The 14,309-nt window shown below is 35.6% G+C and overlaps 1 protein-coding gene across 1 annotated transcript; it reads right to left on the bottom strand.

Moving 5' to 3' along the window:
* Positions 1-6,898: 6,898 nt before the first annotated feature.
* On the bottom strand, positions 6,899-14,104 carry LOC116159204 (ribosomal protein S6 kinase delta-1). The gene is made up of 12 exons (XM_031472150.1): positions 13,900-14,104; positions 13,697-13,851; positions 13,539-13,650; positions 13,334-13,489; positions 12,943-13,282; positions 8,875-8,993; positions 8,685-8,825; positions 8,509-8,636; positions 7,776-8,288; positions 7,515-7,722; positions 7,367-7,462; positions 6,899-7,320 (listed from the first exon to the last, which is right to left on the bottom strand). The coding sequence occupies exons 1-12, from the start codon at positions 13,993-13,995 to the stop codon at positions 7,195-7,197; spliced, it is 2,190 nt and encodes a 729-aa protein (XP_031328010.1). The 5' UTR covers positions 13,996-14,104; the 3' UTR covers positions 6,899-7,194.
* Between the last annotated feature and the right edge of the window lie 205 nt (positions 14,105-14,309).

Here is a 14,309-nt window from a genome sequence, read left to right as displayed (position 1 = left end):
TTTATCCTGCTAACGAGTTTTGCCATCAGAAATTGCAGCTGCAACATTACAAATGGCATACGACTTTAAACAATTAGTAATCTACCAGTAAAACGAATGGGCAATTTGCACCTTTAATGCAATTCGTGCAGCAATTCATTCTACCGCCCTCTCGCAATGCAAAATAAATAAATTTAGTTAAAGCGATTCAGAAGATTAAACAAGGGCTAAGTACATAATGTATAACATTATCATCGGATTTATAATTTCGAATTAAAAACCAAGAAAACTGGCAACATTTGCATGTGATTCTTACAAAGCAGTTGAAAGTGGCTATTTATAGCGGCCATTAAGGGGGTAATAATTTACACGAAAATTAGATGCAATTTACAATAAATTCTTACTAGGCTATTATGCTTTGTTCCTGCGATAAAAATTTGCTGAATAAGTGAGCTTTATAATTCTACAACACGTTATGAGAAAAGGTACCTACTTTCTACGTATACATTTTGTTAAATAATTTATTGGTTAGTTAACCATCTAATGCTTGTGTTTTTGATTTATTGCACAAAATGGTAAATTCTTTAATTTAATAATCGCTTTGCAATAAAGCTTACAATTGGAGCATATATTTTTAGATATATTTTTAAATGACCATTGCTTTCTAATTAGTGATTAACTATGACCATCAAAACAGTTACCATACTTGTTATTAAATGTGTTAGTATACTCACAGATATATTCTTTACGTATATCTGTGGTATATTGTAAAATTCGCATGGATTTTTGGGTTTGAGTATATTTACGTTTTAATTGGTAGAGTAGAGCCGTTAAGAAGTTCGTAGAATCTGATGTCAACTGTCACAGTCAGAAATTGAAATACAGAAATTCGAAAAGTGCGCAGCAAGTTAAATAGCGGAAAATTCACAGCTACGCAATATTAGACAAGCTATTTTCTACTACCAAACAGAGACTATCAGAACAGAAGAGCAGAATGCATTACATTACTTACATATAATTAATATAGCACCATACTCTAATTTTAATTGGTTGATAAAGCCGCATAAATCGTCAAATTCAGGAGCAATTTTCTGTTGCAACGACCCCTCAAGTTTCGTCTATTACCGGTTCATTTTGAAAAATTAATCCATTCGTCGTTTCGTGTACTTCTTTTACTGTATTATCATTTTGTATTATACTATGATATTATGTAGTCTTTGTTTATTATTTGAGTTACAGTGTTGCGTAACTCAACTGAACTATCTCCTGAGCTTCTATTTTCCACCTTGTAACCTTTATAATCTGATTTTGCCGAATCGGCTAAAAATGCAGACAACTCCATTCCGACTGCCAATGTTGAGGTAACCAGAGGCAAATCAACTACACTCAGACCTCCAGTTCGAGATAGGTACCAAATGGATTGGTTGGCCGGCGTTTAATATTGCTAATTTTATATTATAATTTATTTTCTCTAGATGAGCATAATACTCGTATGATCTCCAAAGTAGAACTATGACTAAAAACACGGGCGCTGGGATCTGCTGTGATAATCCATTGAACTCTTCCACTGTTCAACTCTGATTGGGTAAGTATATTGTAAATTGACAGTTCGCGCACTCAGTCTTACAAAAATTGCTTGCAGGTATGAATGAGAGCACTATTACTTTAGCGGGGTCATCTTCAGGAACTTCTAGGCTTTTAACGTAACTGTTATATTCTTTAAGATTACCTAAATTTATTATCTAGTATATATGATTTTCATTTTCAGGTATAAAATACATTTTTTAATTTAATTTAAATGTCTTTTCCATATGACATTATTAAAAATGGAATTCTAATGAAATAGGTAGATCTTCCAATTTTCTTTTTAACAATCCCTTTTACCCATGAAGGTTTCTGGGGAGTATGTAATCTCTAACTAATACATTTTCATTCACTTGAAATATCAAAATCCTTTTTCCACGATGTAGTTCTTGTTTATATAAAAGTCTTTGATGTAGGTACATCAGTTGAATTTTCAATCATTTTTGGTGGTAGGTAACAGGTTGCCGAATCTGGTGCGTACTTAAATAATAATTGTGAGGGTGCTATGGGAATGGGGTGTATTTCGATAATTAAATTAAAAGTTACATAGAACTTTGCTTAAATAATTTAAATGTTGCATATTTCCCAATGCGTTTTTGAGCGTATTTTTAGGTAATACTTTTGACCGAATTTTCAGGTCCTCCATTGGATGAAGGCTCATCGGTGGTGACGTAATATGTTTAATAATATCATAGTGTAAAGACACTAAGATAATATTCAGGGATAAAAACTCTTCAAATTCGCGATGTGATTCCTATAGTACCTGCCACCGTTTGGGAGCGTGTAGGTGGTGCGTAGGGGAGTATTTTGATATAGGACACTTGGGGTCGGAAATCTAAAATAAGGGTGCCAGAGCCAAATTTACCTTCTGGAATTTCGCGCCTGTAGGTAGGCAACCCAACCGGCCGGCGGTGCTACCAGAACTTGGAATGGATGTTCCAGTGAACTTGTACTGGGACCACTGGTTCCAGCACGATGGGTGCCCTGCTCACTACGGGCGGCAGGTGAGGGAACACTTGGACCAAACCTATCCGGACAGATGGATCGGCCGTGGAGGTGCGGTGGAGTGGCCTGCCCGCTCGCCCGACATCACCCCATTAGATTTTTACTTGTGGGGTGTGATGGAAGCGTACGTCTACGAGACTCCCGTCGAATCCGAAGAGGACTTAATTGCGCGCGTCGTCATGGCCGGAGGGGCTGTTCGCCAGGACATAGGAGTCTTCACGCGAGTTCGAGGGGAGTGGTTGGCTAGATGTAGGAAGTGCATTGAGAACAACGGTGGCCACGTTGAACACTTGTAAACGTTATTGCTTTTGACTGTCGTTTTCCCTCCTTCCCTCCCATGTCGCTTCCTCGCGCTAACTCGCTCTGCATCGCTCCGCGCGAAACGTCGGTCGGTTGGGTTGCCTACATACAGGCGTGAAATTCCAGAAGATAAATTTGGTTCTGGCGCCCTTATTTTGGATTTCCGACCCCAAGTGTCCTATATGAAAAGACTTCCCCTAGGCACCCCCTATACGCTCCCAAACGGTGGCAGGTACTATAGGAATCACCCTGTATAAGTAAGCAGTAGCATTATCAGAAACAACTTGCTTAGGTAGCCCAAATCCTGCAAACAATAAATGGCTGCCTTAGAAGTGATTGAAGTGACTGGAAATGCCTCAATCCATTTCGAATGAGCATCAACTATATAAGTAAAAAATTATTTATTTAAAAATGGACCCAAGAAATCAAAGTGGAGCCTGTTGCACACTTGCTCTGGAAAATCCCACGGGTTTAATACTGCTTTATTGGGTGACTTTTTAGTTTCTATGTAATGTACAGGTATCGCAGCTCGAAGCAATTTTTCAATTTCCTTATCCATTCCCGGCCACCAAAATTACGAGCGAGCTAGGATTTTCATTTTAACATGCTCATACTAGATTTATGTAAATCTTTTAATATTTGGCCTCTAACCGAATGGGGTATAATTACTTATTCTGTTAATCCACAAAACACTAAGCTATCTGACTCTATAGTTAATTTGTTTCGAAGACGATAAAGTGTTTTATATTTTTCTGGAACTTCTGTTGGCCAACCCGAAGCAGGATAGTTTTTAAAATCCACTACCTAAGTCAATATCTTTTAAGGTGGCTTCTTGAATAGTTTTAAAATTTATTGGAAAAAAAATTTTCATTTCTGGTAAACTAGTTTATGAAATTTACTTCCACATCTTGTAAGTTTCCCAACTTTTAGGGAAGCGTGACAAACAATCCGTTTAAACATAATGCTACTATTAAATTTAAGACACTTTCCAGAATCCTTAAAATATTACATAGAAAAATTAAAATAATTCATTAGTTAGTTTCGAAATGTGTAACCTAGCTCATTAAATACCCATACAACTTCATTAATTATTGAATTGGAATTGATTTCTCCTAATCGGCTCTATTATTTAATCTTTTAGTAGAGCAATAGGTAAATATATGCAACCAATAACAACTTCATTTTAATTTAGTTAATCAACACTTTTTATAAATTAAATTTGGGTAAGTATTTAAAAAAATCTAAAACGGATTTATAAGTATACGCTCTAAAAAGCTCACATTAAAGATTAAAACGTCGGTAGGTAATGGGTAACGAAAGATAGGTCTGATGATCTCGAATTCATTTCCATGTCGAATTTTAAATTGAATTACTTATATAACGCTGAAAAGGTTCTATTGTGATATAAAAATGAAAATTGTTCAGTTTAAGATATGAATGCATTTCAGCAGAAATCTCGCCTCGCTTACCTACTGTGCACCAATTGCAACGGTCACTAATTTGGCCGGAACGAAAGTTCGAATCTCTACATTACACAGGGTGAGACAAAGCGTGGCTATTCGAACGTAATTAGCAAGAATATAATGAAGTGATGTATAATTAGTAGGTACGTGTCACCCCTTCTTTGCACGAATATACCACAAGAGCAGCTGGGTTAGTGAAAATAGCTGCAGCGAATGCACTTCCACAGATTTAAATGCAATTGTAAATGGTCAGTGAGGTTTTAAATACTCATCCATAAGCACTAACTATCTTCATTGATTCAAATAGTCTTAAAGTAAAATCACATCCTTCTCGATTTCGTTATAATTTAAAGAACTTCGTTCATGATACAATCCGTTTATTTTAATTGTAGGTAAATGGAGTAAAAATGATGTTTTTTTTAAACTATACTAAAAATGTGATTTTCCTCTCTAGTGAGGAAAGTAAAAACGAGTATAACGAGCGGTTGACGTAACTTACGGCCAATTTAGGTTGAACGGCAGTCATTGATCTAATTTATTTTTAACATTACTTAGGTACTATGCGATCAAACAAGAGTTGCTTTCGAGTCACCTTTGGAATTTTTGTACATGAAAAATTGTAGGTATGTAACTTGAACTTCCAAAGGCGACTCGACGCCATAATCCTTTTTTGATCGCCCGTTGCCCTTAGATGTGTTGCAGGAACCGACGGAATCAACCGCAAAACTAAGATACCACCGAGGTAAGGCGACCAAGAATCATTGAAATCGAAATTTTTCACTCAACGCAAGAAGCCATAGCATTATACCTACTATGGCCATAGGTACGAAGCTTCCGACGTCAAGTGCACACACTCAAAGAATTATGCTCGGAGTGCTTGGCAAAAGGGCCTTTAATTTTAAACACACAACTGAGGCACTCCTAGGATGCCTTTCAGGTGTTGCCGTTCCGTATTCCGTAGGTAGTTTTAATTCGGCAAAGTTGCGTATTTGGATGCTTAACAAAAGCCGTTTTTTGTGTCATTTAATAGAGCATTTTTTTCTGATCTCAAAAATGTAAACATCAATTTTTCAAATATCTTCTTTTTTGCTTGGCAAACTTTGTCTTGGGTCATTTCTTATTACAAATAGTGATATTTACATTTTTGAAATCAGAAAAATGCTCCATCAAATGACACAAATAGTAAAAATGACTTCCATAAGGAAAAACAAACTTTATGCTGGTTAACCGGAGACGAAACGTCAGACTTAAAATTTAAAACTAGCATCTTGTAGAGAGAAAAAAGTGGTCACTATATTAATGTGTCATTTATTTTTAAATATCTTTTTAAATAACCAGTAAAAAATAACAAAAATTTCGTTTTTTTTTCAGGATATCTCTGAAAGTAGTCGGAATTTTTTTAAATTTCAAAACTGCATTTTGTTAAGCATCCAATCCCTTGAATTTGAATCAGCCTGTATAGAACATATCAAGTAGAATATAGCTACATTTTGCAAAGACGCTAAAAAAGGATAAAATAATAAATAATTTTTTATGTTGGTAAGTAGGTACAATAGTTTGTGTAATTCATAGCATGATAGTTATAAATTCAATGTTCATAGTTACGATGATCAAGCGCAACTAACACGTATATAGACTGTTTCGACCAACCAGGAAAATAAAACGCACAAATTTATTTTCTTTTTTCCCCTTTCATGCTAATTTCACAATCCCTCAGAGTCTGACACTTATTAAGTTAGCAGAGGTGGCTAGTCCCTGGGGCTCCCACAAGCCTGAGTATTCGTGTCGTTTACCTGATCACCTTTATTGATAGTCATGATGATGGCCGATTTCTCGAAACTCTACTCCTCTGTAGCAGCAAATGTCAATCGACCTTCACCAGAAAATCCTGGAATCAGGAAGTTGTCCAAATGTATACTGCGCGGCTCAGGAGTTAACGTACGTGAAATGGTACTACCAAATGAGTACCCACTCTTTGGTGCTACTCATGTCAATATAAGTCCCTATATTATTACGTTTATTGAGCGATCGTGGAGAATTCTTTCGAATTTCTCTACTCCATGAAGCATTTGAATGATACGGGATCCGTTAGAGAGAGATTGACTGCAATTGAGTAACTCACGCACCAAACTTTCATGGGTAAAAACCATGTAGCTGTACTACTAGCAAACTCAACGCTAACTTATTGGTGAGATGTCAACTAAAGATCCCGTTTTTAGTATTACACGCCGCAGATGACTTCCAGTTTCCACTGGATTTTCTTAGCTCGGCACTTGGTAAAGAACATGCCTTTTAGCTCAGATTCTGACATTATGTCGACCACACAGATTGTTATGTGACCAACGCCCGCCCAACAAAAGTTGGTACACTTTACCTACTTGTATGATACAAATTAACAATTATTTTTTTCCCAATAGCAGACAAGAGTTGAAGGTATTACCTACATTTTCATTGAGCAGGTTTACCTACCATATACAAATTTAACCTTATACGAAATATCGGACGAGGACAGAACTTTCGGATGGTACCATACTTCATAAACAGATATAAGTTTCTATTTCGAGGACTACCTATTCACAAAGTTTATTAAAATAACAGTACCAAACAAAGCATCTATTACATCTAATAACTTTTGCCAGAAGAATTTAAACAAAACTCCTCTAATAATATCCACATTAACATACATAGATAAAAATATAACAAGCATCTTAAAGCTTTTAAGACCTGGTCCACGTGTTAGGTTTATGGTAAGAGATTAATGAAATTAAACAAAATACTTAATGGCATAAAGATCAGAACAGTGTAGAAAAGACATCTTTGGACTTCATTTATCAGACTTTTGGTGCAAAAATTAACTTAAGTCTTAAGTAGACTTGACCTTTTCAGATAGGACATCCCACGAAACTGTGCTAAAGAATGGGTGAGTTTTTATATCTTCAGATCCATTGACACCTGCTCCTAAACGCTCATGCGGATCATAGACCAGTAACTAAAATTTGGTAACTTATCTACAGCAAAGGAAATTATATGAATACCTGTCTTAAAAGTGAGCGTCCTTCTAGGCTGACATATTTAGGCATCTTCAAAGTAGAAAAAGCGTTAAAACCTTCAGGATAGAGTAAATCCAATGGCTGGAAATGAACATTTTAGACAAGATGTTAAATTGTTGAAGTGTTTAGGTACCATTCCCACAAGCATTTCATACAAAATGGCACCATAACTCCACCAATCAACTGCGAAATGAACCGGTTGAAAGCCGTAGAGTTCTGGTGCTAAAGCTACTTCGTTCCTATTGTTTAAAAAAATGTAATTTTTGTCTTGCATACTGTACATATAGGTTAAAGTTAAGTCTCCCGACTCATTGATAAGTAAATTTTTCATTTGCAGATCACTGGAATAAAGTCATACACAGCATAAAGCCAACACTTTTTGTTTGCTACCTACCCACATACTATTCCTAAAGAGTGTAACCTCTCCAATGCTAATAAAAGCTGAGCTGCCCATTTTGTAATATCGCTAATTGATAAAAGTACGTTCTCATTTATTTCACAATCATCAAAACACGACCACTCGCTTCTTTCGCTCGATTTACGACATAAAGTAGGCCTAGAAAAATAACTGGTATTCGCCTCCGATTCCACACTCTTAGATAGGGATCTGCATATCTTCAGTTCTCTGTTTGACGAATTAATTAAATTATCACTGGAATGTTCCTCAGAGGAATCTTTTTTTAATGAACTACTAATATCTTCGGATCGTTCGGCAATGTCACTGGACTTAATTTTACTTAATGTGTAGTCGTAAATTAGATCACTGTAGCTGTGTTCAGAATCGGAGGATTCGTCATTGACGCCATTTAGGTCTCTACCGCTAAATGTGGTCAAATTGGACGAAAAGCTGCATTGAAGGATGTCGTCTGAATTTAACCTTTGCATGAGTTCTTTGAGATTGCAACCACTAAAATTAAAATAGTTAGAACAGTGTCAAATAGTGATTGTGTCATAAAAATTGGACTACTAGAAGACTGATACCACACCATCACGTAAAAAATGTTACTATTTCTTAAAATGGTTGTAACAAAGGTCTTGCAAATGATTGAATGTGGTATTGTAAAACACTGATGGTGACAATTGGGAGCAAGGAAATTCGATGCTGTTTTGGTGGTATGACAAATTACCTGATAAACTCAAGCACCAAAAATATAGCATTTTCACAATTATAATAGTTACACAATTTGACCATATAAGGCACATTTCCGGGTAGCCTAAGCTCGTCATTGGAAAATTTCGATGTCTTCTGAATAACCTAAAATAGCATAGCAAGTTAAGACAATTGTGGGGGCATAAAACTAACCTTGACGTAATATAATTGTTGAGATCCAATGTGCAATACTAACATTCCGCAACCAATAGTCCTTAGAACTTTATAATTATACAACTCCGACTCTGACTGTTTTGTGGTGTCATCATTAGTGAGATCACCAGTGGGTTGTGTCTGCAAAAACACCATACTATTGGTCCTTCCATAACGCTAATATACATACGTAATTTCGAACAGTTTGACTTTCTCTGGATAAGTAGAGGTTGAAGATTTTTTCGGCCCTTAATAGATATTTTTCTATCTTATGTCTAATCATGTCTTTTATGTCGATGTTTTTGTCATCTGAAAGTTATTTTTCATTATATTTTGTTGTCAGAAATAGAATCGCATGCACTGCACATCAAATCCCTAATGTCGAGTATTTTTGAAAAACCGCATAAATCACTGTGTCCCTAAACGAGTGAGAGGATTACAAACACAATCATCTGAACAACCTCAATACAACCAGAAATTGTAGCATTTATCAATTTTTGTGGTCAATTTAATTTATTTGGCATGAAAAAAAAGTCATTAGCATATCTGTGGTTAAGAGATTTGATAAAAACAGTTATAACAAGCGACAAGCGTCCCTAGAGTAGAACTGAGGTAGTGTGTACATTACACAAGGATAAAAGTGCCGACATTTATTTAATGCTAGTTTAATTAGGGGATGAGTACATGCTTCAGGCATCTCGTGGTTGCATTACCATCTTTCAAAATTTTAAATAACCAGTGAAGTGCTTCTATAAGGCAACACTTATATGTTTAGTGTGTGTAAATATCGAAAAAAAAGTTAATTACTTAATAATACATTACAAAAAATACTGCTTTCCATTAAAAAAAGTGACCCCTGTAGTTCTGTAGACGTACGCCACTATAAATAATTTTTAAGCGTGCAGATTTACTTACATTTTTTTAAAGATTTTTAATAAAATAAATTGCTTTCACTTAACTAACAACGCAAACTAATGAAAGTAGTAAATTAACACAACCATTATTCCCCTAATTTAAGTTTTTTTTTCTTATATTTGATTACGTAATATAATATTTTTATTGAGTTGCTATATCCAAAACAGTGTACTTTTGAAGAATATGTAATGAAAACTAGTGGTTGCCATTAAAAAAAAAACCCCTTGACTATGAAGAAGTACGTACATTAGTAGCAAACGTTTTATAATTTTGGATACCATAAAAAGCTTCTGTTAAAAAAAAGCGTTGTTTCAAAGATATATTCAGTGTTCCAGAAAAAAATGTTCACCCTGTATATTAAGATGCTAACCGTCGTCAATTATTTTTGCCGTCGCCCACGATCGTCTAATCGCCGTAAAACGTCACGCAGGCGGCCCGGGTTCGACTTCCAGCTGATGCTGCATTTTTTAAATTTTATATTATTTAGCATTTCTATATTTCGCCAAACTAATGGTAATCATTGATCCAGGATGTCATGGTATTTTTAGATATTTAAAGTGATTGTTCCAAGCCCGTAGCCTGGGAGTGGCCACCCCTGTTACTTCGTTCTGGCTACGGGCCTGGCTTATTCAGAAAAATTGAAGAAAATTAATAATAGGTGATAATGTAGCTTTTGGGAAATAAGGCAAATTTTAAATTGGCAAGTCCAATAATTTACGTAATTTGCAATAAAAATTTATGAATTTTGGTTGGAAGCAACAAGAATGTATTCGGTATTTATTCTATTGCTAACTAGCATGTTAACTTTCCAGTAGGTGGGTGGCATTTGATTAAGTAAGTAATTTAAATTAAAATTATCATCAAATGTTCTAATCATCAATCATCAAAAATAGTTTCATCTGGAGTTTAATTCTCTGGGCTACTTGCACATAGGAGGCTTTACTAGTCAGAAATTTAACCACCGCGGTGCTTTTATTTTTTACATTCAGACCTAAATTACCGGCAACTGTTTGTCACTATAACATTCAGTACATCACGACCGTTATTATACAATCTTTATAACACTTTATCACAGGGTTTACGATATGCTAAAGTTGATTTAGATAATAATCTACCTGCTATTCCAATTTCCCATTCCAACCGAGTCATTAATGCTCCAACAAAAAAATTTGCTGTGACGAGCACAGATACCACCCGCACGATGCAATAGTGTAGCCATAATATGGAAGCCAGCTCACTGTGGTGCTAAGGGTCCCTGGTTCGGGCATGGATATTTGTAAATGTATAGTGGTTGGGTTGGTAGAACAGCCTTGGCTGAAATCCCGCCCGCTCAAAAATAAAGGCAAAATAAAATTTTAAAAAAACATTCAAAATTGACAGTTTTTTGTTAATTTGACACACTTGCGCATGCGCGATTCTACCCAAAAGCTTTTGGAATATGTGTACCAAATTTGGTTCCAATAATTTATTTTTAAAAAAATTACTTCCCGATCCAAACCATCCAGGTGAAATGATTGGAAATTGGGGAAAAATAATTATAACAGCTAAATTTCATCGCGGGCGAAACTCCGGGTGTTGAAAAAAGTGAAATTTGTGGGAAAACTATTAATTACTATTGTATTTAATCTGTGGTAGTAGGTAGCGTATTTCTCTATATCCATCATAAGACCTAAGAACACCTGGAGTTATTCCGTAACGCCAGACCCTCATGTTCTACATCCTGCCCCAAAACATATAGTACCCTTAGCACTTACATCATAATTAATTGTACATAAGTGCTAAGGGCACTAAATATTTGGGGCACAATCTAAAAGCGGGGAAAAACCTCCCAGTATACTTCTTATGGACGTATCCACGGGTAACTAGATCTTGCTGAATCAACATGGTTATGATAGCGATCCATTCAAATGAGTTTCTTTTTTTGTCTTCTATCACTATCTGATTCTGTGAAAATTCAGTAATAGCTTGTAGCTTCTACATCTTGCATGCTTAGGGCTGTCAGAGGCGTCCCGATTTAGGCGAGATAATCCCGCTTTTATATATTGTTTCACGCGTCACGCTTAAGAGTCTTCTTTACCTAAGCGCAACTTTTTTACATTATAGTGTATAGATGATTATATCTGCAAGAGATAAGATGAAATTCTTGCTTTGTCAACTGCTGTCTTGGTCCTTAGTTAGTTCCCACCGACACTGTGCAGCGGCGCTACTTGTTACACTCAAATTGTTAATTTAACGCCCGCCAAGATACAGACTTTATTTAGAAAAATTTTGATTTCATTTTTTGGGGTCATGTTTAGAAATAACTTATCTAAAAAACTGTCGGTTTACTTTTTCCATAAATCGTCTTGATCGAGAGTAAAAAAATAAAACAGATTAGCACAATAATCGGTGCGAAACATCTAATTTTTAAACAATCGGTATTAAGTTGCTATAACCTTTTAAAAAAAAATAGTCCGAACATTTTGTAGATAAAGGTCTAAATTTATAAAATAGTTCTTAAAAAAAATTGTTTTTGGAAAAACAAATAGAGTTTTTATGGCGGGCGCTATTATGGAAATTTACATTGGATGCAGTGGGTACAGAAGACTCTTAACCCTTAGGCGGGACACCTATTAACCTTACAATTACATTTGTACTTATAATAATGGCATGTAAGTATTTTAGGAAATAAAAGAATGCATAGGTACACACGCCACAACTTGTGTGGTGTGAAACTATGATAATAATGTACGTTAGCGCCGTAAGAGGACTGCAGTAACTGAAAGCAATGCTTGTTTGCCCCTGACGCATGTTGAAAGACGTGAAGCAAGCTGCAATCTGTCAGCTGTGAATAGAAATTATTTGTTTCATTCATGCATTACTTTGGGAGTCAAATATACACGCAAAGTTGTTTGAAGTTTTCATCCCCCTCTTCATCCCCGCCTCCGATTGTTTTTGTGTTCCACTTTGTTTTCAAGAACTTGGCGCCCCCATTTAACCTACATTGAAAGTAATCACTGGATTTGAACCACCCTGTATAAAAGTCCATATCAATAAATGATTTATGAGAAGCACAGGGTTCATGAAAAGTTGGAAATAATCTTAACAAATAAATTTAGATATACAAGAAGTTTCTTAAGCAGGTTGGTTAAACTTTCATGGTCACAGGAGCGGAAAGAGGGGAAGGGCAAATATATATTCTTCTGTTTTTAAAAACACAATTTTAAGATTATAAATGTGAATGCTTCAAGCCTTCCGATTAAAAAATTTAATACTGTTGTAGTGCAGACACAATTTGCAGTATTTAGCATGCGAGTCATGAGTGTGATATGCAAATTTTAATCACACCAAGAATCATACAAACCTTTTACATGTTTAAGTAAAATCTCTATCCCAGCTTTATATTGATTAAATGCCTCTTCATACTTTCTTGACACTTCAAAGTCGATCGCCTTCTCAATACAGACAGAGGCTTCCTGTATGTAATTAGAAAATCCATCTGTATGAGCGGAATTTGGAGTGTGAGGTGGAGTCGGATACCCAGGCTCCTCAATAATTGTACATGGATCCAGTGAAATACTACTAACAGAGATACTAAAAGTGTCGGATGATTTGTGAGAATTTTTTAAGGCAGAAGATTTAGTAGGTTTATTAGCACTACTGCAAAAGTTAAGTGGATCAGGTAAGTGCTCAATCACCTGAAACTGGAAAATAAAGCCGTCAGGCACAGACTTGCACATCAAGAAAATACTTACACTACTTAGCGTTGATAAGGAATCTGTATCACTTAAAGTATGATCATCATCTGATGGTATACGAATAACACTATACTCAGTTTCTATGGGCAAGTTTAGCTCTGCCCTAATTAGCTGTATATTACTATCTACGATATCACTAGGAGTGTGACTAGTCTGAAACCAAACCAGATATTGCTGTAATCACTAAGACATGTAGTCATACCTTAAAAAATTGGACACAAATATCAGATGTATACAATAAACGATTCAACGAAATGTACTCTAAAAAATATAAAATTCCCGCCTTTCGTTGCTGAATAACTTCGTCATCAAATCTACAACTTGTCTATCAATCACTGTAAAAACACAAGTGTTACTCACCTGTGAAAATATGAAATATTGGGCAAACCAGGAAAACCATTCAACTTTAACATCTTAGCATACTGTTTCATTTCGCGGTGTAGTTTCTTGAAATCATTATACCTTTTCCAAACAGTGACCTTAGTTACAGAATCCGGACAAGCTTTCGGATAGAGCTAGGAATAAGAAAACCAGGTAAGGAATTGAAACTTTTTAGTATTTACCATCGAGATGATCTTGTATATGGTGAACCCTTTTTTATGTTTACTAGTATCGGGGATATCGAAAATTTGCACCCACGAATCCTCGTTATTTGCCATTTTTCAAAGGGCACCTCTTTCTTTTTGCAATTTACATGTTTACTTAACGTTTAAGGTTATGTTTTTTGACGAGTTCGCAGATCAACAATCGCAAACCACACCTATCTGTAATCAAACGCCTCCTTTATATACATGGTTAGTCAAAAATGCAGGGTTTGGTTATGCAATTTCTTCGACCTTCACCATTTAGAGTTCTGACACGAATATACGATTTATTGATTTTTCAAATCAATATTTCGTCATATAATAAAAAAATACAAACACGTTCTATGCTGCCACCCAAACCTTTACACTTGCTTATCGACCGTGACTCG

This window comes from Photinus pyralis, unplaced genomic scaffold, assembly GCF_008802855.1.
Source record: "Photinus pyralis isolate 1611_PpyrPB1 unplaced genomic scaffold, Ppyr1.3 Ppyr1.4_LG1, whole genome shotgun sequence".
Taxonomy (NCBI): Eukaryota; Metazoa; Arthropoda; class Insecta; order Coleoptera; family Lampyridae; genus Photinus; species Photinus pyralis.
Note: the sequence above shows the minus strand (reverse complement) of the source record. Positions and strands in the feature narration are given on the sequence as shown.

What these genes read in the sequence shown, in the direction of transcription:
- LOC116159204 (XM_031472150.1), bottom strand. Translation starts at nt 13,995, where the DNA reads ATGGCAAATAACGAGGATTCGTGGGTGCAAATTTTCGATATCCCCGAT. An exon ending in TATACAAGATCATCTCGATG is followed by an intron (nt 13,852 to 13,899) that starts GTAAATACTAAA and finishes TCTTATTCCTAG; the next exon opens with CTCTATCCGAAAGCTTGTCC. An exon ending in AACAATTATATTACGTCAAG is followed by an intron (nt 8,637 to 8,684) that starts GTTAGTTTTATG and finishes ATGCTATTTTAG; the next exon opens with GTTATTCAGAAGACATCGAA.